The sequence below is a fragment of the Myxine glutinosa genome, chromosome 6 (assembly GCF_964187855.1).
Source record: "Myxine glutinosa chromosome 6, kmMyxGlut1.1, whole genome shotgun sequence".
Taxonomy (NCBI): Eukaryota; Metazoa; Chordata; class Myxini; order Myxiniformes; family Myxinidae; genus Myxine; species Myxine glutinosa.
The window spans coordinates 104,516,955-104,542,297 of NC_136266.1; the positions used below are offsets into that span (position 1 = coordinate 104,516,955).

General features: G+C 46.0%; 1 protein-coding gene across 1 annotated transcript in view; it reads left to right on the forward strand.

The window, feature by feature from the left end:
* Positions 1 to 25,343, forward strand: part of CLUH (CLUH binding protein of NUMT mRNA) — a 73,663-nt gene that overhangs the window by 8,233 nt on the left and 40,087 nt on the right. Inside the window, exons 3-7 of the mRNA XM_068098870.2 lie at positions 8,219 to 8,511; positions 8,626 to 8,780; positions 8,941 to 9,066; positions 10,205 to 10,352; positions 22,885 to 22,977. Coding sequence (XP_067954971.2) covers positions 8,219 to 8,511; positions 8,626 to 8,780; positions 8,941 to 9,066; positions 10,205 to 10,352; positions 22,885 to 22,977 — 815 coding nt within the window. The remainder of the gene's footprint in view (positions 1 to 8,218; positions 8,512 to 8,625; positions 8,781 to 8,940; positions 9,067 to 10,204; positions 10,353 to 22,884; positions 22,978 to 25,343) is intronic.

Below are 25,343 nucleotides of genomic sequence, written 5' to 3' on the forward strand. Positions count from 1 at the left end.
TGCCACCGACTCAGATCAGACGTTCTGACCCTTGTCGTTGTGGTTGGTTGCTAATGTCCTTGTGGTTGCTCCACAAGCCTTGGATAACTGTATAGGAAATACCATGAATTACCAGGACATTAGTTACAACTTGCAAACGAAAATACAAAAGCCGGCTCATTCTGCTGCAAGCTCTTTAATGCTGAGAATGTTTGGCATTCCTGGAAATGTCCATTTCGTCATCATTCGATGAGGTTTATTGAGTGATTATGCAGTTACACGTTGTTGTAATGTTGGCCATTTGCCATGCTTTAGATCGGGCTGTTACACACACACCTACCTGGCCATTGTTTACCGGCAAACAGTTGGCACGCAGCATTTGCCGGCGACGCCCCTGTGCCGCAGCCTCGGAGCACGTCTGTACACGCTCCTCGTCAAACATGTGTCTCCATAGTCCATACCCAATGGCAAAATGAGCGAATGTCGAACACAGGTGAGCCCAGAGAAGAAAAACGGAACACACTTTCGGAACAACCCTTATCGTTTGTCTGAGCTTTTATCATTTGATAGTTCAAAAATTTACAAAATTAAAATTACAGTTGAAGTAAACGATAAAATATTTCAAGTAGATTCTTATTTTTATTCCCTATGGCTAAGCTTGGTGTTGGTTTAACGGTTAAGGTGGCTGGCTTGAGATCTTAGGGTCTTGAGTTTGAGCCCCTGTGTGTCCCGTTGAATTAACACCAGGTAGGTTGACTCAGCCTGTCACCCTTCCGAGTTCTGCAAAATAAGTACCAGGTGATTGGTTATAGAGGGGCATTGCATCAGCGGAAAATGATGCAACCAGCAGCCACAGGCTGCATACCAAACAGCAACAACATCTAGGCTATGAGCCAAGGGGGTTGGTCGGTACCATACAGATGGAGTAAGGCTCATTGTGATTTTTAGCAAGATATATGTCCCTAGATATGAAAAAAAAGTGATAGCAGTGTATAATTCTCGGCCATCTCTGTTATCACCCGAAATATTATTATACGCCTGCTTCGCTCCCCCCAAAAATGTGATATTTGCTAAAATTGGAATAAATACATTTCCTATGGTAGAAGATCACTGGAATCTCCTTGTCTGTCACCGATTTAGCGATGTCAAGTATAGGGGAGTGATCTCTTACCTGAGCAGCATTTATTAGGGTTTTCCATGATTCAAAACTTTGTGGACTGGTAAGTTGTTCATTTGGATCAATACTCAGTGATTCCTTGTGAATGATACAATGTCTTCCAGTTGGCACTTCGGCCTCATCTCTGGTTTGTTCTTCCATTGCGATTGTACCAGCAATACTGGGCAAGCACTAACACCACCACCACCACATTACCTGGAATGACAAAAGGAAATAACAATTTAGTTGGGTAATACAGATGCAAATACAGTAATGTTTAACCCTTTAGCACCTATAATATCAAAATTAGGGGGTATGGTTGAACATATTTTGAACTTTACCAAAATATGTGCCCCAAACAACCACCATATTACAAAGTAATGATATATTCCACTGCAGTGGTTCCTTGCGAAGATTTTGAGGGGTCAAATGTTACTCTGGGAGTTTTCATTTTTGAAATATTGACAAAAATGTACAATGTGAATTCTGAACTCGAAGCGATTTCGACCACTTTTTCACTAAATTTAACATATTTTTTGTCATTATATCAATATTTTGATAAATAACCCCCACAAATGTTCTATATTTCTATTACTATATTAGTTGGCATCCAGTATGCAAATTATTGGCACTCTGTGGTCCTTAAAAACATATTTATTGCAATTTTAGCAAATATCACATTTTTTGGCGAAGCGAAGCGGGCGTATAATAATATTTCGGGTGATAACACAGAGATGGCCGAGAGTTATACACTGCTATCACTTTTTTTTCATATCTAGGGACATATATCTTGCTAAAAATCACAATGAGCCTTACTCCATCTGTATGGTACCGACCGGTCAATTTGGGGGGTCTGGCTCATAGCCTAATCTGTATATTGCTGGCTTCTATAATCCGATTGATGTTCATGGGTGTTACGTCTAAATAGACGAACCAAAGGACCAGTAGACAGATTTCTTCCAAGGTCGGTATATATGAAATCCTGAACCGTACAGAATAACAATTACTCCAAATGAGGGCAGCACCACCAACAATTCAAACACCTCAAGGCCACACCTCCGTCCCGTCTCCGCACGCACAAACCAACCACCGGAAGTCCGTCAAACAAGATCCGGGTATTCAAATAACTAACTATTGTGCTTACAGTTGTATCGCAGGTTCGCAGGATGTCGTATGCAGAAACAAACATGGAGTAGTGTTCATACAGAAACCTTCGGCGGTTTATTCCCAAGAAACTCCGAAAAGCTCCCAAAGGCTCCGTGAAAGCCTTCCAAAGGCTTGTACGTGGATAGGGATACAGAATGGGCCTCGTCGCAAAGATGGCCTCGTGATTCAGTATGAACTTGGCAAAGCAATAATAGCTTTACAACACGATTTAAGATTCGCAGAGTGATGTTTAGGCTTAACACTTCGCAGGGATCCACAGGCTAGTGTGAGGCTGAGCAAGCAAGTTGAAGCGCCAAAAGAGAACAAGCAACGAACATCCGCCCAGAGAGCTCAGCCTCACACATCTGCCATTATAACTCAGCCTCACACATCCACCATGATACCTCAGCCTCACACATCCAGCATGATAACTCAGCCTCACACATCCACCATGATAACTCAGCCTCACAAATCCACCATGATAGCCCAGCCTCACACATCCGCCATGATAGCTCAGCCTCACACATCCACCATGATAATTCAGCCTCACACATCCACCATGATAGCTCAGCCTCACACATCCACCATGATAATTCAGCCTCACACATCCGCCATGATAGCTCAGCCTCACACATCCACCATGATAGCTCAGCCTCACACATCCACCATGATAGCTCAACCTCACACATCCACCATGATAACTCAGCCTCACACATCCACCATGATAGCTCAGCCTCACACATCCACCATGATAGCTCAGCCTCACACATCCACCATGATAGCTCAGCCTCACACATCCACCATGATAGCTCAGCCTCACACATCCACCATGATAGCTCAGCCTCACAAATCCACCATGATAGCCCAGCCTCACACATCTGCCATGATAGCTCAGCCTCACACATCCACCATGATAGCTCAGCCTCACACATCCGCCATGATTGCTCAGCCTCGCACATCCGCCATGATAGCTCAGCCTCATACTTCTGCCATGATAGCTCAGCCTCACACATCTGTCATGATAGCTCAGCTTCACACATCCGCCATGATAGCTCAGCCCCGCACATCCGCCATGATAGCTCAGCCCCACACATCCGCCATGATGGCTCAGCCTCACACTTCCACCATGATAGCTCAGCCTCACACATCCGCCATGATAGCTCAGCCCCGCATATCCGCCCAGATAGCTCAGCCTCACACATCCGCCATGATAGCTCAGCCTCACACATCCGCCATGATAGCTGAACCCCGCATATCCACCCAGATAGCTCAGCCTCACACATCCGCCATGATAGCTCAGCCTCACACATCCGCCATGATAGCTCAGCCTCACACTTCCACCATGATAGCTCAGCCTCACACATCCGCCATGATAGCTCCGTCCCGCACATCCTCCCAGATATCTCCGCCCCCCAAACATTGCCCAGATAGCTCCGCCCCTGCACATCCACCCAGATAGCTCCGCCCCTGCACATCCGCCAAGATAGCTCCACCCCTGCACATCTGCCCAGATAGCCCCGCCCCTGCACATCCACCCAGATAGCTCCGCCCCTGCACATCCACCCAGATAGCTCCGCCCCTCCACACCCACCCAGATAACTCTGCCCCGCACATCCGCCCAGATAGCTCCGTCCTGCACATCTGCCCAGATAGCTCGCCCCCACACATCCACCCGACTCGCTCTGCCCAGAAGCTAAAGGGAATTAATTATTTAACCTACCAACGTCATGATTGACGTTACACTTAAACTATTGACTCATTTTTAAACCTGCCGCTAGATCATTTCAGTTACTGGATGATGGGAGGAAAGGTTGCCGAAGGTGGACGGAGATTGTTTGTCTGTGAGCAGTTAGGTATCCCTGTATGTCTGTTTGGAACACAGGGGTTAATATTTCACTCTTTTTGCAACCCTTTGTTAAAAAAATTTGAATCCAAAATCTTGTCTCATGGAAGAGTATTTTTAAGACCTTGTGTGAGGTGAGAGAGTGTGAAAGGGGGTTTGTGTTAACAAGCAGATGCAACAAACAAGCTAATGGATGAGCAGGAAAAAAGGATAGAATATATGGAATCAATTACCCCTTTAAGGATTGTTTGTGGGTGGCGGTATGATCAGTGGCCAAAGCTGAAGCTAAGTTGAACCATCATGGTGTTTGTCATCATGAAAGACTATAATATTGTTGCGTCTACCCTGAAGTGAAGACCTCAGGGTGACGGATGGCCAAAACAAGCTTTAACTCCGAGGTGTATACCCCAAAATATGGCGGCGTTATCTCTTTGGCATGCGTGGGGGAGGGATACCGAGGTCCTTATCTGCACGGATGGATGCGACGGGGGTTTATCCGAACCCACAAACAAATAAACGTACAAGACAGGCACGACAAAGAAATGCAATAAATAATGGGTTTAATGAAAATAATGCAGGCAATAAAAATGAATGCACGGTAAACTGAAATTCTTAAATGAGGGACCCTCCATACCGACTCATATACAGACACAGGGAGAAATAAAATAGAATGGTGTGGTGAGGTAGCCAATAAATCAGCCTGCTCCAACGAGGACAAGCGCGGATGGTCCCCGACTCTCCGCGAGAGAGCGCACAAGATGGCACGAATCGCCACACGGTACCCTGAGCCGGGAAGCGGCGGCAACCAGTCCTCCTCCGGTGGTTCCACGTTCCACAAAGCTCCCCTCGCGATACCGACTCTATCCCGAACCGCTCTTGCCCAGCCTTTTCTTTCACAAGCGCACCCGAGCACACGAGCCAGGAAAATGCAACCGCCAGAGGGAGAGCAATATGCGACCATCCGCCACGCAGCCAGCACCAGAGAGAAAGAAAATGGCGGGACGTTCGCTTTTTCTTCCTCCGTTCTCGAAGGTTCCCTCTGATATCACGCTCGCTCCAATCACCATGCGTGATTCAATCACCCCATCGCTCCTCAACCAATCCTCATTCGGGGTGTGACCTCACGGCCATTCTTGACGCCCATCGAGAATGTTCGGCTGGGCGGGGTCCTAATGTCTGGGTTCTGTCGGCGATTATGGTGGTTGCAATTATGTACCGATTGCATGGCTGGCTGAGTGAGTGTTATAAGAACAAAGGGAAAAATCACAAGGGCAATTACACACTGGGGATTATTCTAAAAGCCTTACCTAATTAGCATAGCTCCACCCCTTGTATGGAGACACACAAACGCTTACACGGACATTCGGCCTAACGGGTTCCCTACTTAGTTACTTGGAGGTGGGCTTCTTCTTCTTCGCATCATCGGAGCATTCTAAACCTACACAATTCTATCTCGACGAAGGTATTTCATTACCTACCCCCACACACGTAACAATATAATAAATAAGCTCTGAAAGGGGAATACGTTTGCAATTAGCGATTACCGGTATGTTTTCGTTTCTTTTGTTATTCATGTCAGTGGAGGCACCATTGACAGTGTTGTCTTTTTTGTTGAAGACCTTGGCTCGTAGAAGAGTGAGGTGATGGAGGATAAAAAGGCAATGCACTGGCATTGGAGCCACATATGGATAAAAGCAAGGGAAAGAACGATAGCATTGATGAGGTTAGAATAGATCCTGGAAAAGGTTGGAGCACGACATGAGATGGCGGTGCACCACCTGCTTGAATACCTGAAGGGAAGGCTTCAATTGAACTGCTTCCATAAGGTACTTCCACAAATGGGAGGAAAGCGGCACAAAAGAGTGGAGTTGTGCGATAAGCCTGGGTTTTGGGATTTGAATCAACAGGGCTTTAGGGAATGAACTCGTGTGTCTTGTAGTAGTAGGGAGTGGGTGTGGAAGAAAAGAGTCATAGGACTGAGAGAGCAGACAGAGCAATATTGGAGAAGAGGCGGTTAAAAAACAAGACCGGAAGTCTAACAGTGGCCTAGCCGGGCTTGTAAAATATTATAAACCACAAACACGCATGTAGATTTTTTAAGTCGCTAATGCTGTTCCTAACATTACATTAAACAAAGAAATTTGGAGGAATCCCGACATCCATGAGGTAAGTTTTACTTGCAGAACTGAGCGAAGATCTACTGTAATCTATATATCCCACAAGGGTTGGGTAAATAATATGACCCTTCCTGCCGCTAAAGTGGCGTTTTTCGTAGCGGCCTTTTGAAACCCACCAATTAAGGTTTTGTTTTGAAAACCACCAATGAAACCAACTTTTCCTGCTGTTTAACATGAAACTGAAAGGGAGGAAGACTGGGGTGTGCTCATTTACCAAGCTGCTAGCGAGCACTTGCCAAGCCAGCCGTTCCTTTACGGTTTTGAATGGAGTGCTTGCCCGAATGTTTAAACCACTTGGCGATCTCTCCACAAGAAACTTGATAAATGAACACACACCCAATGTTATTGAGACCCGACCATAGATCTACTGTAATCTATATACCCCAAAGAGGAATGACCCTTCTTGCCGCTCCCGTAGTGAGTGGGTGAACGAGTAAATTCAAATGTAGGTCAATGGAGTCAGCCGTCGTAATGACATCATAGACGTAATGACGTAGCGTGACGGACAGACACAAAACTGCCGCTACTTTAATATATAGAAGATGATATATTTTAACCTCCAGTAACTTTGCAGTTACTACGAAGGGATTAGTGTTACGATTAGATTCACTATAATATTAACGTTATGTTATCATTAGTATGAAAATGATGTTACTAAACAAAAACCGAGACTAATTCCTTACTTCCGCATTATTTGTACCAAACACTGCTTATCGTTGATTCATCATTCATTCATTCATCTCACATACACCGCTTCGATCTAGAAACATTGCAATAACGATGAAGGGATTGCAGTGTTACGATTATATTTACTATATTATTAGTATTAACGCCATTATTATTATTACGAAAAACAATACCACTGTATTAAGAAACCTGGGCTAATTTGTCCGAAGCGACCTGAAGGTGAGGCATGAAGGCATGAAGCCTAAGGCCTATACGTATTGGAAGATCCGTAACGTCTATGCTTTCGATATTTGATGATCATTTTAACAATTGGTTTGTTTGTGTTTCATACTGAATTAAAAACGTAAAGGTAAAGCATGGTGAATGTGATATATGACAGGTTCAACGATATGTTCGGCCTGAACGACATTGGAATCAAAATGCCGCAGTGTGGAGTCAGCCGTTGTTCGCCGTAATGACATCAGACATAATCACATCACCCTGTCATGTGACCAGATCCTCAGCTTTGATTGGTATACGTTTGAGTGGACATACATACATACATACATATATACATACATACATACGGACGGACAAACACTGTTCTTGACTGCTTTGCCCTATTGGCTACGCCGTAAAAAGCAGAGAGACCACGGACCTACCTGCGAGAACAGCAAACCATGTGCTTTGGTCTCATCCCAAAAATTCCAATAATGTTAAGAGCTTTAGATTCAATGGGATCCAGGAGAAACAGATGTGATGCTGTGGCACCAGTCAATGTGGAAAAGCTTCAGGCAAAGGCCTTGTTAGCGTAGGCTGTGAGTCAGTCGAAATTTTTATGGAATTATTTGAAAAGATGGAGGATGCCCAGTCTGTGGCTGTCTCTGGAGGCCAACTTTGCTATGTGATTGTCTCAGGGAGGTCATGGCTGTAGGTGACCCCAGGAATTACAGAAGACTGAATATCTTCTAATGTCTGGCTGTGCATGTAGATTAGTATGTTTGGTTGGCAATCCTTGCGGAGTGACATAGTATTAGTAAGTCGTTTTCTACGCTACAATGATCATTTCCATTTTATTTGGAATAATTAAGCTAGCTTAAAAAAAAAAATCAAAACACCAGCTCCTTTTTTTAAGTTGAAGATGGACCAGTTGTCTACTCCGCTAAAGCTTTTGTACCCCATGAAAAATGTACTATAAATGTTTTTCAAAAAGAATAAATGCATCTTTTCCTTTGTACCTGCTGATCACAGAGCCTTACACCATGCGAGAGGTGAGGATCCACTTGGCACATGTACGCAACCTGCTGCGCGGAGTTGACCAGGCAGATGTGTACTCGGCCAATGACGGAGCTTCTCCGAGCGTTGTGGCAATTGTGGTTGGTGAATCGAATCTCACGGACGTCCCTAGCGAGGGTACAAGGCGCAAGAGGAAATCGGGAAATGGCCCCGAAACTGTGCCAGACTGTGCACCCCCAGACTACGTGCTGCCGGGATGCAAGGATCGTCCCCTCATGCCAATGCAACCGCATCCTCGTGACATCAAGGTTGAATATTACCTGTGGGACGCGTTGCTGTGGAGGTTTCTGAAATTTTGAGATTGGCTGAATTCCAGGTTGCTGTTGGTATTGTATCTGTTTGTCTCTTTATTTTCCAAGCAGCCAGTGCATTGTTTAAAGTCGATGAGGACCAGCAGCTGGAACCCTCCCCCGGGTAACCGGAGAATGCATGGAGACCTGCTGTACCTGGATGTTGTTACAGCTGAAGATCGTCGAGCCAGTATTACAGCTTCAACCAGAGGCTTCTTCATCAACCAGTGAGTTTGATTGGGGGAGGTTGACGTTTAGGACTGTTACCATTAGCCTATTAGATTAAGGGACATATGAACGCGTCCTTGTGTGTTTTCTCTTTTGTCTTGATGTTCTTACTTGGTTGCCATCCTTCTTACACTGTGTCTTTGATCTCCTGTGTCACAGGTCAACAGAAGACGAATTTAAACCCCGGCCTGCCAGTCCAAGCCTCCTGTCACATTCTCTCATTGACCTCCTTAACCAACTGAGCCCCATTTTCAAGAAGGGCTTCACAGCCTTACAGAAAAGACGGTAATGTTTGATTCATCCTTCTTGTGACCTGTATCCTTCTGGCTACCATCAAGTGATTGATTGTCAAGTCGATGAAAGATCTCACAGAGCATGATAGCTCCCAATTTCCACCTCTTTCTTGGTGACTAAAAATGCCTTCTTGTTGTAGTTTCAAAATATATTTTCGCTGTATGCATTCTGGAAGCCCCACAAACCCCATAACTATCATGTTTTTCCATTGTACAAATTTCTGATGTGTTTGTACATGGATACTTTTTCGAAAGGCAGGATTAGGAGTTCTCCAATATCATGTAGGTAATAATGGCAGCAAATTTGGCATCCCTCCATGTAAACACAGACTAAATGTTGGCTTAACCAAACTGATGCCCTGTGGAATGGGAGGTCTCCAAAGGGCACCATGAGCTACCACCCAAAGAGAGCAATTTGCGGTCATCACACAGATGCTACCTCGCATTAACAGCAGTCCTGTGTCATGTTGGTTCTGTTTTAATAGCTTCCTTAGCTGGACAAAATGGTGGATATGAAACCTGGGAGGAGGAGGAGGTGGGAAGGAAAAGATTCCTCTGGAGAGGATAAAATTATAGGGGAAAAAAATAAAAATAGGAGTTATAAAACTAAAGACGGAGAGAAGAAGGGCCAGAAAACACAAGGAAAAATGAGACAGAGGAGGCCATTTGGCCCATCATTCCTGACATTGATCCAATTGCCCACCTCTCATCTCACATTGGCCTGGGTGGTGGCTCATCACTACTTTGTCTGGGAGAGGGGCGGAGCTTGGACATTGACTACACTTTGAGAAGGACAAAATACAAACATGGCAGTCAATGCAACAACAGCCACACAATCTTAAGGCAAATTTACATTTCTATCAATATTCAACAGTTACAATGGAGATAATTAATTGTCCATAATTGAATTACCGTCTGATTCAAAAGCCCTTTGGATAGAGAGACAGAAAGAAAACACACACACACACACACACACACACACACACACACACACACACACACACACACACACACACACACACACACACACACACACACACACACACACACACCCTCCTTGTTTTAATGCCATACTGTCTGTTGGATGCACCATAATGTTTCCTTACCTGCACTTTCAAATATTCTTCTAGGTTACAACGTTCGCCACTGGAGCAACTCCCAACACCATTTCCTGTATACTGCTGGGCGGTCGCACCTTTGGAGCATGCAGCTGATTGCATGTGTACGGACGATGCACGTTCCGCACGCCTAGGCTATGATGACAACCCAGTGACACAGGTATAGTTTCTTAAAGTCCTGTTTGCCTTCCATCTAAACAACTTTGAAGCATCTAAATACTTAGTGTGAAGTTCTGTGACAAAACCTTGACCCATGAACATTAGGCAAAATATCTACGACTAATCACTTGATCATTCCCTTAGCTCCAGCCAACATTTTGATAACGCTCGAAGATAGATCAATGTGAGGGTTAACATTATACAAAGACTCTTTTAGCTCTTTCACGAGCCTCGATTCAGTATACAAAAAAAAAAAAAAAAAAAAAAAAAATTGTGGGTGCCTCTTGGGAATGTGATGCCCGAAAACTTCATTTTATTTTCAATCTTTACATTTTTACTTTTAATCTTTACAAACTTTACATTTTTATTTTCAATCCAATATGGCCACCAGACCACGTGACTGATGACATCATAATTTTAATTATTCACTCACAATGGGTGATATATATATGATCAGATATATGAAGCTTAAGATTTTTCGGATAATGAGTTGGATTCAACCAATTATGGCTGGAATACCAACTTCACTGATGACGTCACTGTTATTGCCCGAAATACCAATGGGGACTTAATAACATACGCTAAGTTTCAATTTTTATCTTCAGTTTCAGACAAACTGATGTCCATTTTTTTTTCGTTTAATCCAATGTGGCTGCCATACCATGTGGCCGATGACTTCAGAAAACAGAATACCTCCTCTGTTAAAAGTTTTGCATCAATCAGACAAGTGGTTGCAGAGAAAACCATTTCAAGCGAAAATATATAGATGCAGACACACACACATAGACACACACACAGATACACACAGATACACACACACACACACACACACACACACACACACAAACACACACACACAGACACACACACATACACAAACACATACACACACAGACACACACACACACACATAGACACACACACACACATAGACACACACACACGCAGACACACACAGACACACACACACACACACACACACATACAGACACACACACACAGACACACACACACACACACACACACAGACACACACACATAGACACACACACAGATACACACAGATACACACACACACACACACACACACACACACACACACACAGACACACAGACACACACACACAGACACACACACACACACACATAGACACACACACACGCAGACAGACACAGACACACACACACAGACACACACACACATACAGACACACACACACACACAGACACACACACACACACACACACACACAGACACACACACATAGACACACACACAGATACACACAGATACACACACACACACACACACACACAGACACACAGACACACACACACAGACACACACACACACACAGAGACACACACACACACACACACACATACAGACACACACACACAGACACACACACACACACACACACACACAGACACACACACATAGACACACACACAGATACACACACACAGACACACAGACACACACACACAGACACACACACACAGACACACACACACGCACACACAGACACACACACAGACACGCACGCACACACACACACACACACACACACACATACAGACACACACACAGACACACACACACACACACACACACACGCACACGCACACACAGGGGCATTGCAATAGTCTCGCATCCCCTTTGGGGGAGAATAAAACATATGATAATCATTCAGAGAATGTATCACTTTGCTTGCTCGTACTTTAAATCAATCATCACATTCTTTCCAGTTTGCTGATCCCTGCTATTTGTGTCCCATCTAAGGTGTCTAGCCTGGGTTAGAATCTCGATCTAGCTATAATCTCCCATATTGGTGCTTCACAAGAAGGGCAAAGCATCAGTGTATTGTTACAGACACGACTTTGATGTTATGGTGGGCCGAGCGGAATGGCCGCCGTGTCCGCACAAGTTACCCGATTATACTCGAACCTTGGCCGAGTCGCGCTACGCTAGGTCAATGAAGGAAAAGGACACAACGGCTGGGATTAAAATGACACGACACCAGGGATACGGTTCTCAAGACCTCCGGAGGAGGTTATATTATGGCGGAAGGTTAGATTACAGGAATGAGAGGGACAGCATAGGAAGATAGGCACTTAGACACAGTCTTATCTAGCCCCGACAGACGACAGATAAACGGGACAAAACTGACTCACACGGGGATTGATGGCAAGGAGGGGCAGGTCTTCGATGGCTCAAGGTGCACCTTGGCTCAGGGGCAAAATCGACCCGGTCCAGTCCAAAGATGCAGGAGGTCTCACTCAGCGCTCGGAGGTGGTGACTTGTCTTCTCAAGCTGGGGGCGCATCTGACGTCACGTCCGGTAAGTCGCTGCGTATATCCGGCGGGGAGTGACACGCCCTCGGCTAGTTAGCTCCGCCCCAGATGGAATCGGTCCGCCCTTCTTATTGGGTGCGGGGGGGTTACCGGCTCCGCCCCTGACGAGGAGCTGACAGCCGGCCCCTTCGTGGTAACCCCGTGGAGCGCATGGGCAATGGCGGCTAACCACGCCGGAGTGAGGACGCACACTCCCCGCGCCGCGCCGCCCCCAATCTCCTCTGTTGTTGTAGTTGTAGTTGTTGTTGTTGTTGTAGTTGTTGTAGTTTCATGGGGAAGATGGGAGGAGGTAGGGGAAGGTCCTAAACTCACTACTCGTGCCATACAATCACATTCTGGTGCAACGAAGAGTCAGAATTAATGGAAACGAGTCCTTAACTGACATAGACTAAGAATAACTAGCAAGATGTCCGAAAGTTGTCTACGTGAGATGCGGTGGACCTGGGCACGACATTTAATGGGGGAAAAAGGGGAAGGTCGGTTCTACAGAGTGTTATTTACAGGCAATGGGACTAGGGAATGGGGGATTGGGGATAGTTGGGGAGTATTGGGGAAATAGGGGAATATTTACAAGCGGATATGGAGGCCAAATGCCATATCCGCAACATTGCACCCTTCTCTACCCTCGGGGCGTCCCGACCCGATAAATGTTTACCTATTTTAGTGTGGCACGCAGATGTAGTTCCCTCTACTATTAACTCTACCCTGAGTGCGACAGTTTTACAGATATTCACAAATGAGTAAATATGTCCCCCTGCGACGTTGCACCCTTCTCCTCACAGAAACACACCCACAGGATAACCGAATCGCGGAAAGAATTCGCAAACTAAACATACAGCCGGTAGGGAGCATTATTTACAAGACTACGCTGATATTTACACTACGATCCAGGACCTGTTTTTGGAGGAACACATGCAGATGTTATGCATAGAGAGAGCACGCATGCCAGCATCGATACACCAACCCACGAGTGCTCTGTGGCCTTACGGCCTTTAATAATGTGCAGAGCACCCCTTCCAAGCACCAAAAGCACCACCCCAGCACCAATCGGTGCAGTCACCATTGTTCAATGAATAAAAATAAATTCAACAACCCCTAACCCTGCAGGTGTCTCTTGCTCTTCGTGTGGTGCACTTGGCCTTCTTACTGCTTTCAAAAATAAAGAAAGGCGCCAACCGCGTCCATTTCTTTATTGTGGCCGTCAGGGGGCCAACTCTTAGTGGTTCACCTGTTTGGCATAGGTGCCACATTGACCCAGAGGTCCATCAATGGGTGGTGCTTGGCCGCAAAAAAAACTGCGGTCCATGGTGGGCGGCCACAAACATTGCGGTCCATATGGTGTATCGATCCAGGCAGCAAGCAGCGAAAGTGCAGGCCCACAACTGCGTAGCCAGCACCTCTCTCTCCTCTCTCTCTGCCCCAAAGCCAGATCCTCGGAGGTGGGAGACAAAAGAAAAGACAAGTGAGTAAGGTGGTAAGGGCGCAAAAGTGCACGCAACACAAGGTAATGCACACTAGGGGCACATGGGAACCAGGTGAGACAGGTACGTTCCTACCGTACGCTCCCCCCCCCCCCCACCAGGTAACCTACATGGCCCCTCCCTTACCCCTTACTGTATCCAGAAAACACAACACTACCCATAAACATCTATTTTACTAATCAACAAACGTCCCTACTGTCTTCCCCGTTCCTCCCATAAACCAAATTCGTCTTCTCTCCCTCCTAACCAATCAAATTTGCTATTTCCAACTCTCATCAAAATTTGCCATCTCCAACTCAACATCATAATTTGCTATCACCAATTCATCATCAGTCCCTCCTAGGGAGGGAGAGATGGAATCACCCCAATGTCTCATCCACGTCGTGATGCGTCTCACAAATCCACACAGCAATCCTTACTTCCTGCAACACAAAACAAAGAAAACACAGGTGTGGAGTCATCATCACCACAGGTAAGTGGCTGCGTATGGTGCGACAGGTTCATCAATCCTAACTATTTCCTAAATGACTTTAACAACTTTACACTACCCGGGGTCTTTCTCCGGCCAAACCATTGGCCCTCTTACACTATGGGTTCTAAAAACCAATTCCCATTGACCAAACTGTGGTGCTTTTCAATTTGGGGTCTCACTCCCCCGATTCATCTCCCGGTGCCCTCGCACAATTTCTGGGCCGCGACGTGTACCTCTCCCAGCGGGTCTACCCACCTGCACACCTCCACCACTGCAGTTGCCACCTGAGCTTACCTAGCTCCTCACCCTAACCTAACTACCTGGGGAAGGCCCTCTGGCGCTCTCCCCACTCGGTGCCCTCTCTGGCACTGGGCTGCCCGATCCACACCGGGATCCTCAGGCACCCACTCACAACTACCGGCTCCCAGAGCCCACCTGCGGCCTCACCTGGCCGACATCCTCACAGTGGTGGAGTGCCCAACCAACTACACACACTAACAGGCTACACGCCCAGCCATTTCCACAACACTAATGCACCCATCCAAAGACCATTCTTTCACCCGCACCACAGATGCCAATATCCAACCACAATTTACCTGTACCCTCTACCTAACACTTACACTACCCGCCCCGGGTATCCGTGATGGGGGTCCACTCTTCCCCCATTCACACCTTCGCACCATCCACTCCACTCCACAATTTCCACCATACTCACTCCACGACCATCCATTCCAATACTCCATTTATTCCACACTACCATTCTCCATACCTGCTGTTGCACACCTGTGCCCTCACACCTGGTGCCACCTGCACCCTCCTTTCTTCCTGGACCATTTGGTCAACACAACACGCAATCACTATCACTCACTCATACACTGCTCCATGCACCTGTTCAGTTGCACACCTGTGCAATCACACCTGTTCAATCACACCTGTTCAATCCTCACACACACGGCATCATCTCAGCTAACTACTCCCCTGTGAAACTTGCGCTTCCCAGTCGACCCTTTAAACTATTGCGCTCCCACGTCATTATCATCCACACTAATCTACCTGCGTCCCCACTACAGGTATCAGTCACTAACTAATCTTAACGTTACCTAATGTCATCTTCGCTAGATCCCTACAATTATCCAAGCCCTCCCTGGCTCGGTTGTCATAGCCACCCCATAAACTATTGCGCATTTGCCCCCACTCTTCTGTGAGGGATGACAGCGTTGCCATCCCACCACATCGGGGGTCTCTCACTACCAATTTCGCTCGTCCAAATCCAACAATCAAAAATTTGCCAATCACTACCCATCATCTGCCAATCATTACTACCAATCCTTGGCCAATCATCAAATTTTGCTTTTTTTCTAATTTCGGGGCCAAAACACTATCCTCATCACCCGTCTACTTATTACATCCTCTCGGTGCGCCAATTCCCTTCTAAAGCTCGGCTTCGTACAGCCGAGCCATGAACGCGGGTTCTTTTGTGCCAGCGGCTGGATACGTCCCGCATTCGTGGCAGGGACGGGGGCTTACCCGGGCCGAGATCCCACGCACCACCTCGGCGTGGAGCCATCCAATGTCCCGATCTCGACCTGCCGGCATGTCTCAATAGCAAGTGGTCGCCATGACGACCCTTCCTATCGAGCTGCCCACTCCGCCTAGTGGAGCCCGGACGCGGCCGTTCAAAGCGAGGCCCAGGACGCACCGAGGGCCCGATTCGGCTAAAAGTCGCTCTAACCTCTAAACCGGTTACCGTCGATGCTTCACCTGGACGCTTACACCCCGCAGCCCGTTCCTTGCTCACACATCCAGCCGTTCCCATGCTCCTCGTACCTTTCCTTACACACCCAGGTACCCTCATTCCACTCACAGCCTTGGTCACACACCTGACCACCGAACACTTTGGCACACATTCGTTGGTCGCACACCTCACCAACACACCTCTTCGCGCCCCCTCCTCTGTCACCTCCTCTGTGACAATCACAGGTGTGCTCTCATGCGCACACCCAACCACGTGCCTCACCACCAACTCCAGCGTGCATTCCCACTCACGCTCTACCATTCCAGGTGTGCTTCCTTTCTCACCTGTCACAACCAACTCACGCTCCGTGTCACTCTCACTACTCTCACCTCCACTCTTGACAACGCACTCACCCTTACCGACAGCGCACTCTTTCCTCATGCACCTGTCCGTCACACACCTTTCTCGCACACACTCTTGCGCACACTCTCCCGTCACACCCTCTGTGACACTTACCACACCGCGCTTCCATGTGCTCCCTCGCACACGCGCTACGACCGACTCACTCTCGCCAGCACCCTCACTCCTTGGCACGCACTTTTTCCTCACACACCCCAGAGTCGGACTTTCTCGCACACCTCCTTTTTCGCACACCAGACCTGTCGCACACTTCACCAACGGCCTCTCACGAACACCCGGGTCCATCTCGACCCCCAAGCTTATTAAATCACCTGGCGCATCATACGCACGACCATATTGGTCACCACTTACACCGGGTCCTCTTTCTTTTCGCTTCTCCTCCATCACCTGCGAATCCCTCATCCGGTTAATGAGCACATCATCACGATTCGAACACAGACTTTGGACCAATTCTTTTACTTCCTCCTTTATCTCTTTCTTATCCTCTCTCCGTCGCTTTTTAATTTCGCTCACCCCCTCTTCCACTTCTTCTAATTTCTGCTTCACCTCCTTCATCTCCTCGTGCGCCCCTTTAAGTTCTTCCTCTAACTCCACTTTATTTTTTTCTATGTGCTCCCGCACCTCCCGCTCTTTAACCTCCATCACCTCTACCACTTTGTTCATTTTTCTCGTCAAGTCCTCATGTACCGTCTGACACTCTTTTTTAATTACCCCTACGTCCTTTTTCATCTCCTTCTGCGTCGATTTTAACCCCTCTATTACCGCTGTGTTCTTCTTTACCTGTTCCCCCAACTCCTTTTGTCCCACTGTCAGTTGTTCTACTCCCAGCGTCAACTCCTCTATACCACTTTGCAATTTTACAGTCCCCTTTCTCACCTCCTTCTCCATGCGCTCCTTACAGTGCCTCACCTCCTCGCGCACTCCTCCGACCTCCTCACTCACTCCTCTTCTGATCTCCTCTCCCATCACTTGCATCTCCTGCCCAGATGCCACCCTCATCTGCTCCATTTCCTCCCTGTGAGCATCCAGTTTGGTTTCTACCCCCATTCTGACCCCCTCTATCTGCTGCCCCATTTGGTTAACTTCCCTTTCCGCTTGGTCCCTCATGTCCCTCAATTTGCCTTCCATCCTGTTTTCTAACCCCTCTAACCCCTTTTGCATCCCTTCCATTTGATTCTCTTGAGCGGCCATTCTGTTTTCTACCCCCATTAACCCATTTCTCACCTCTTTTATCCCGTTGTCTAACCCCTCAAAATTATTGTCTAACTTCCCAAATTTCTTGTCTAACTCCTCAAAATTATTGTCTAACCCCTCACTGGTACCCCTCGCTTCGTCCCTCATTACCCCCATTTGGCTTCCCATTACCCCCAATTGCTCATTCTGAGCCTCCATCCGGTTCCCCATTTGTCCCATACTGCTTTTCAAACCTCTAATTTGGTCTCCCAATTGCTCACCCATTTGTTCCATAAGGGCCCTCATTTGCAACATAAAAAGGTTCGGATCCACCAGGGGCGCTGCCACGGTCGCGGGCGCGGTGACCAGCGAGGCGCCATTTTGCGCCCCCGCAACGTCGGGCGCAACGACGCTATTTTGTGCGTCTGCTACCCTCGCTGCTTCGCTCTCCTCGCGTCCCTCAATTTGGTCCTGGACCGACCCTGCCTCACTCTCCTCTACCGGAACCCAGCTGTCTTGATCCGCCATAGCGCGACTTTCAAAATTCGGGTTTTTATTTCCGTAAAACAAATCAAATTTCGCCGTTATAATTTCGAGCGCGGGAAACGCGCTCCGGATCGAATTCTACCTCCCCAACACCAATTGTTACCCTAGTGGTACAATTGGTGTTCCAAAATTTGGTCTAAATGAATTTAGTCCCAGGTCCGAATCCGACACTCCTGACACCAATTGTTACAGACACGACTTTGATGTTATGGTGGGCCGAGCGGAATGGCCGCCGTGTCCGCACAAGTTACCCGATTATACTCGAACCTTGGCCGAGTCGCGCTACGCTAGGTCAATGAAGGAAAAGGACACAACGGCTGGGATTAAAATGACACGACACCAGGGATACGGTTCTCAAGACCTCCGGAGGAGGTTATATACACAAAGAATTAAGTTAAGCACCCCCCCCGTTTTTTTACAACCTCGCACATTACAAGTTTGTTGTCGTCAAAACAGTGTAATATACCCATGATATTGCTATATTTTCTGGAGAAGTGATATTATGGTCACATAAAAACATAACAATCATGCCGTTTTCAATATTTTATTCTGAATAATTTAAGGTGAAATTTTTTGGGAATTTTAGGCATATTTTCACCTCAATTTAAGTATGGAGCTATAGGTCCATCACGGACAGTGTGGATGACGTTTATGTTTTCTAACGTACAGTCATTGTTCTGAGAAGACCTCTAGCGATCTTTGCGTCAATAACGTGTGTAGGACCCACGTGATCGGATCACTGACTCAACCAATCACTTTTTTTCACTTTGATCACTCAATTTCATCAATGGATAATTGCTAATGTCATACCAATCATTATTTGATCTCACATACCTTAGAATATATGCCAATGTATACATATACACAAAGAATATATATTAGGGGGTGCTTACCTTAATTCGTTGTGTAGGGGTGCTTAACTTAATTCTTTGTGTATATTATGGCGGAAGGTTAGATTACAGGAATGAGAGGGACAGCATAGGAAGATAGGCACTTAGACACAGTCTTATCTAGCCCCGACAGACGACAGATAAACGGGACAAAACTGACTCACACGGGGATTGATGGCAAAGAGGGGCAGGTCTTCGATGGCTCAAGGTGCACCTTGGCTCAGGGGCAAAATCGACCCGGTCCAGTCCAAAGATGCGGGAGGTCTCACTCAGCGCTCGGAGGTGGTGACTTGTCTTCTCAAGCTGGGGGCGCATCTGACGTCACGTCCGGTAAGTCGCTGCGTATATCCGGCGGGGAGTGACACGCCCTCGGCTAGTTAGCTCCGCCCCAGATGGAATCGGTCCGCCCTTCTTATTGGGTGCGGGGGGGTTACCGGCTCCGCCCCTGACGAGGAGCTGACAGCCGGCCCCTTCGTGGTAACCCCGTGGAGCGCATGGGCAATGGCGGCTAACCACGCCGGAGTGAGGACGCACACTCCCCGCGCCGCGCCGCCCCCAATCTCCTCTGTTGTTGTAGTTGTAGTTGTAGTTGTTGTTGTTGTTGTAGTTGTTGTAGTTTCATGGGGAAGATGGGAGGAGGTAGGGGAAGGTCCTAAACTCACTACTGGTGCCATACAATCACATTCTGGTGCAACGAAGAGTCAGAATTAATGGAAACGAGTCCTTAACTGACATAGACTAAGAATAACTAGCAAGATGTCCGAAAGTTGTCTACGTGAGATGCGGTGGACCTGGGCACGACATTTAATGGGGGAAAAAGGGGAAGGTCGGTTCTACAGAGTGTTATTTACAGGCAATGGGACTAGGGAATGGGGGATTGGGGATAGTTGGGGAGTATTGGGGAAATAGGGGAATATTTACAAGCGGATATGGAGGCCAAATGCCATATCCGCAACAGTATGTACCGACCGTCCTTCGGTTGGATGTTATAACCTGGGTGTCCCATCGGCTATCATTAGTTGGTAGACATTAAATATTCTACAATATCCTTCGTGGAGAATATGCGAGTTATTGCTGGCATCCTGAACAAATTCCAAATTCCTCCTCTAACCTACAGGGGGAACTGCATCAGAGGAACACCACGTAAGGGTTTACTGCCGAAGCAGTTTCTTGGCCGGGTTTATACGTGGTGGTTTTTAGGGTGTTTCTCCGAAATAAACTCATAGATTGGGTCACGGTGTCTGTCCGTCCGTCCGTAAACATTTGACAAAAATATCTCACAAACTACCTGACCGATATGGACCAAATTGGTACGATGTATCAGGACATCAAGGTATCACAGGGTTGTACTCCCCATCCTGATGCACCCCATATGTTGGGAGTGCATGGGGGGTTTTACCCCAAATATTGGTATTTCATTCAAAAATATTCTTAGAAACTGACAGCCGGATTTAGTCCAAACTTGCCACGAGGCATCGGGTCCATGCCCTAACCTTAAGTTGTGCTCCCCATGGCCAATACATCAAAACAAATTTGGTACGATACATCAGAACATTAAGGTCTCATAGGGATGTGCTCCCTATTTGGATCCGCTCCCTATTAGAGGCTGAAAATGGGGGTTTCGCCCCAAATTCATGTAATTTATTTTATAATCTTCTCAGAAACCGTGGGGAAATAACCGTCAGTCCCCCACGGGGCTCTTTCTTATTTAAGTAGAATCTGTGGGATATGACTCGGCCGGTGGCCCAATCTTACTATAATTCACCAAATGTCCGTCCGTCTGTCTGTCCATTCGAAGGTACCGCAAAAACGGCTCGACCGATCGCAACGATATTTTGGGTGGGTATTCCTGGGACCCCTGGGAGTAAAATAGGCTATATTGTTTTTCCAATTTTTCCGAGTTTTCCAATTTTCCAGTTTTTCCAAACATGATGGAATAATATTTACCGATATGAACAGTGATGTGGCTTTTGTTGAAATTCTACAAATACTGTTTATTCTATGTACCAGGAGAGAGTAGGTCGACTCCTGACGAATTCTTCCTATATAAACGTGCGGCTCCGAAGTAACATGGCAGCGTGTGCAAAGCGACTGAGAAACAGGTGTAGCGGCCGCTTCCATTTTGCAGAATTCAATCTTTTTTCAAAATGGGTGCCATGTACTGTTTAGATTTTGATGATTTGCGTGTGATATGATTCAACGGATGTTTATATGAATCGTTTAAAATAATAAAAGCCTTCAATTGATTTTTGCCCTTTCATTTGGGCTTCCCAATTGAAGCCCCGCCCGTAGGGTGGGTTCCGTTGCTAGTTATTCAAATATGAATCATTATTCTTACTCTGGTAATAGTCCAGAGTAATAACTCCAAGTCCCTGGTGTTGGGCTAGCGGCTAGGGTGCCGGCTTAGGATCCTAGGATCCTGGGTTCGAATCTCGGTCGATCGCTGAATTAACGCCAGGGGGGTTGACTCAGCCTGTACATACCTTCCGAGGTCGGCTAATTGAGTACCAGTTCACTGGTAATTCCCTGCTTGTCGTTAAAGGCGGCAAAAAGGGTTGGCGTCAGGAAGGGCATCCGGCCGTAAAACATTGCTTCAAAAAGGGGACCGAAAAACAACAACAACCACAGTTCCCGAAAAAGGCCAACCCCCGCTTGCGGGGAAAAATGGCCTCTAAAGGTGGTTTTTTATTCTTACTCTCATCAGTTGCACCTGTCCCTCCAAATGCTCAGGTTCAGCACCATTGTGAACTTTTTATGCCTCCGCCGACAAAGACGACGGAGGCATTATGGTTTCAGGATGTCCGTCCGTCCGTCCTGATAGATTTTTGTTGCCGCGATAACTTGAGAACGGCTGGAGGGATCTTAATCAAACTTGGTGCAGGTGTGTATAATGAGGTAAAGATGAACTGATTAGATTTTGGGGTCCTGAGGTCAAAGGCCAAAGTTCAGAGGTAAAAAAAAAAACAGTGTCAGGTAAAAATGTGATAACTTGTGAACAGATAAAGGGATTTAAATTAAAACTTGGTACAGGTATGTATAATGATGTAAATATAAATTGATTAAATTTTGGGGTCAAGAGGTCAAAGGTCAACGTCTGTAATAGGTCTATAACTTAATCTAAAGGGTTCGAATTCAAACTTGGTACAGATATATATAATGATGTAAAGATTAACTGATTAGATTTTGGGGTCCTGAGGTCAAAGGCCAAAGTTCAGAGGTCATGTCAGGTAAAAATGTGCTAACTTGAGAACAGCTGAATGGATTTCAATCAAACTTGGTACAGGTATTATAATGATGTAATAATGTGGGCGGAGGCATATCGGTGGACGTCGTGACGTCGAAGAGTGCTGTTCTAGTTGTTAATTGTTTTGTGCCATTATGAAGCTTGTTTGTGTCTGGTTAACACTCACTTGGTGGTTACCCCTAAGAGAATCCCTGTCCATTTGCAAATCATGTAGACACGTGATTGGAATGAAGAGATTCAGGCAACACGGGAGCTTCAAAGGCAGAACCTTCCAGAACGTTTGCTGAGAGACCGTACCATTTTTAAGGCAAGTGTCTTGGCAATCCATACTTTTTGCATGGAAAAAATTGTTATTTTCATTCTGTCAGATTCTGTTATTCATCATTATTTCATCTTTCAGATATTTAAATTGTAAATGAAAACGACTAGTGAAGGAGGAATGACTTTTTTTTGCTTCAAAAATAAAATACAACTTTCATTTCAAAGGTATTGTGTGACCATGACCGCCACACAACTTGAGAGAGACATCTTCTTAACTTATGAAACACAACAAACTCCCAACGAGACATTTACACACCAGCATTTTGAGAATCTGTTTGGACAAGTGGTTCCTGTTTGGACACAGGTATATTGTTACCTCCATCACCAAAGGTGGTTAGGTTTTCATCCCTGTCTGTTTGCTTGTCTGTTTTTCTGTGAACAGGTTATCTCAAAAAGATGTGGACAGATTCGGACGACATTTGGTGGAGAGGTTGGGTGTGTGACGATGACAAAATGACTAGATTTTGGTGAAGTTCCGAATTTGGAGATTTTGGTGAAGTTCCGAATTTGGAGATTTTGGTGAAGTTCCGAATTTGGAGATTTTGGTGAAGTTCCGAATTTGGAGATTTTGGTGAAGTTCCGAATTTGGAGATTTTGGTGAAGTTCCGAATTTGGAGATTTTGGTGAAGTTCCGAATTTGGAGATTTTGGTGAAGTTCCGAATTTGGAGATTTTGGTGAAGTTCTGAATTTGGGGATTTTGGTGAAGTTCCGAATTTGGAGATTTTGGTGAAGTTCCGAATTTGGAGATTTTGGTGAAGTCCCGAATTTGGAGATTTTGGTGAAGTTCCGAATTTGGAGATTTTGGTGAAGTCCCGAATTTGGAGATTTTCGTGAAGTTCCGAATTTGGAGATTTTCGTGAAGTTCCGAATTTGGAGATTTTGGTGAAGTCCCGAATTTGGAGATTTTCGTGAAGTCCCGAATTTGGAGATTTTCGTGAAGTTCCGAATTTGGAGATTTTGGTGAAGTCCCGAATTTGGAGATTTTCATGAAGTCCCGAATTTGGAGATTTTGGTGAAGTCCCGAATTTGGAGATTTTGGTGAAGTTCCGAATTTGGAGATTTTCGTGAAGTTCCGAATTTGGAGATTTTGGTGAAGTCCCGAATTTGGAGATTTTCGTGAAGTTCCGAATTTGGAGATTTTGGTGAAGTTCCGAATTTGGAGATTTTGGTGAAGTTCCGAATTTGGAGATTTTCGTGAAGTCCCGAATTTGGAGATTTTCGTGAAGTTCCGAATTTGGAGATTTTGGTGAAGTCCCGAATTTGGAGATTTTCATGAAGTCCCGAATTTGGAGATTTTGGTGAAGTCCCGAATTTGGAGATTTTGGTGAAGTTCTGAATTGCGAGATTTTGGTGAAGTCCCGAATTTGGAGATTTTCGTGAAGTTCCGAATTTGGAGATTTTCATGAAGTTCCGAATTTGGAGATTTTCGTGAAGTTCCGAATTTGGAGATTTTGGTGAAGTCCCGAATTTGGAGATTTTCGTGAAGTTCCGAATTTGGAGATTTTCGTGAAGTCCCGAATTTGGAGATTTTCGTGAAGTTCCGAATTTGGAGATTTTGGTGAAGTCCCGAATTTGGAGATTTTCATGAAGTCCCGAATTTGGAGATTTTCGTGAAGTCCCGAATTTGGAGATTTTCGTGAAGTCCCGAATTTGGAGATTTTCATGAAGTTCCGAATTTGGAGATTTTGGTGAAGTTCTGAATTGCGAGATTTTGGTGAAGTCCCGAATTTGGAGATTTTCGTGAAGTGCCGAATTTGGAGATTTTCATGAAGTTCCGAATTTGGAGATTTTCGTGAAGTTCCGAATTTGGAGATTTTGGTGAAGTTCTGAATTGCGAGATTTTGGTGAAGTCCAGAATTTGGAGATTTTCGTGAAGTTCCGAATTTAGAGATTTTCGTGAAGTTCCGAATTTGGAGATTTTGGTGAAGTTCTGAATTGCGAGATTTTGGTGAAGTCCCGAATTTGGAGATTTTCGTGATGTGCCGAATTTGGAGATTTTCATGAAGTTCCGAATTTGGAGATTTTCGTGAAGTTCCGAATTTGGAGATTTTGGTGAAGTCCCGAATTTGGAGATTTTCGTGAAGTTCCGAATTTGGAGATTTTCGTGAAGTCCCGAATTTGGAGATTTTGGTGAAGTCCCAAATTTGGAGATTTTCGTGAAGTTCCGAATTTGGAGATTTTGGTGAAGTTCTGAATTGCGAGATTTTGGTGAAGTCCCGAATTTGGAGATTTTCGTGATGTGCCGAATTTGGAGATTTTCATGAAGTCCCGAATTTGGAGATTTTCGTGAAGTTCCGAATTTGGAGATTTTCGTGAAGTCCCGAATTTGGAGATTTTGGTGAAGTCCCGAA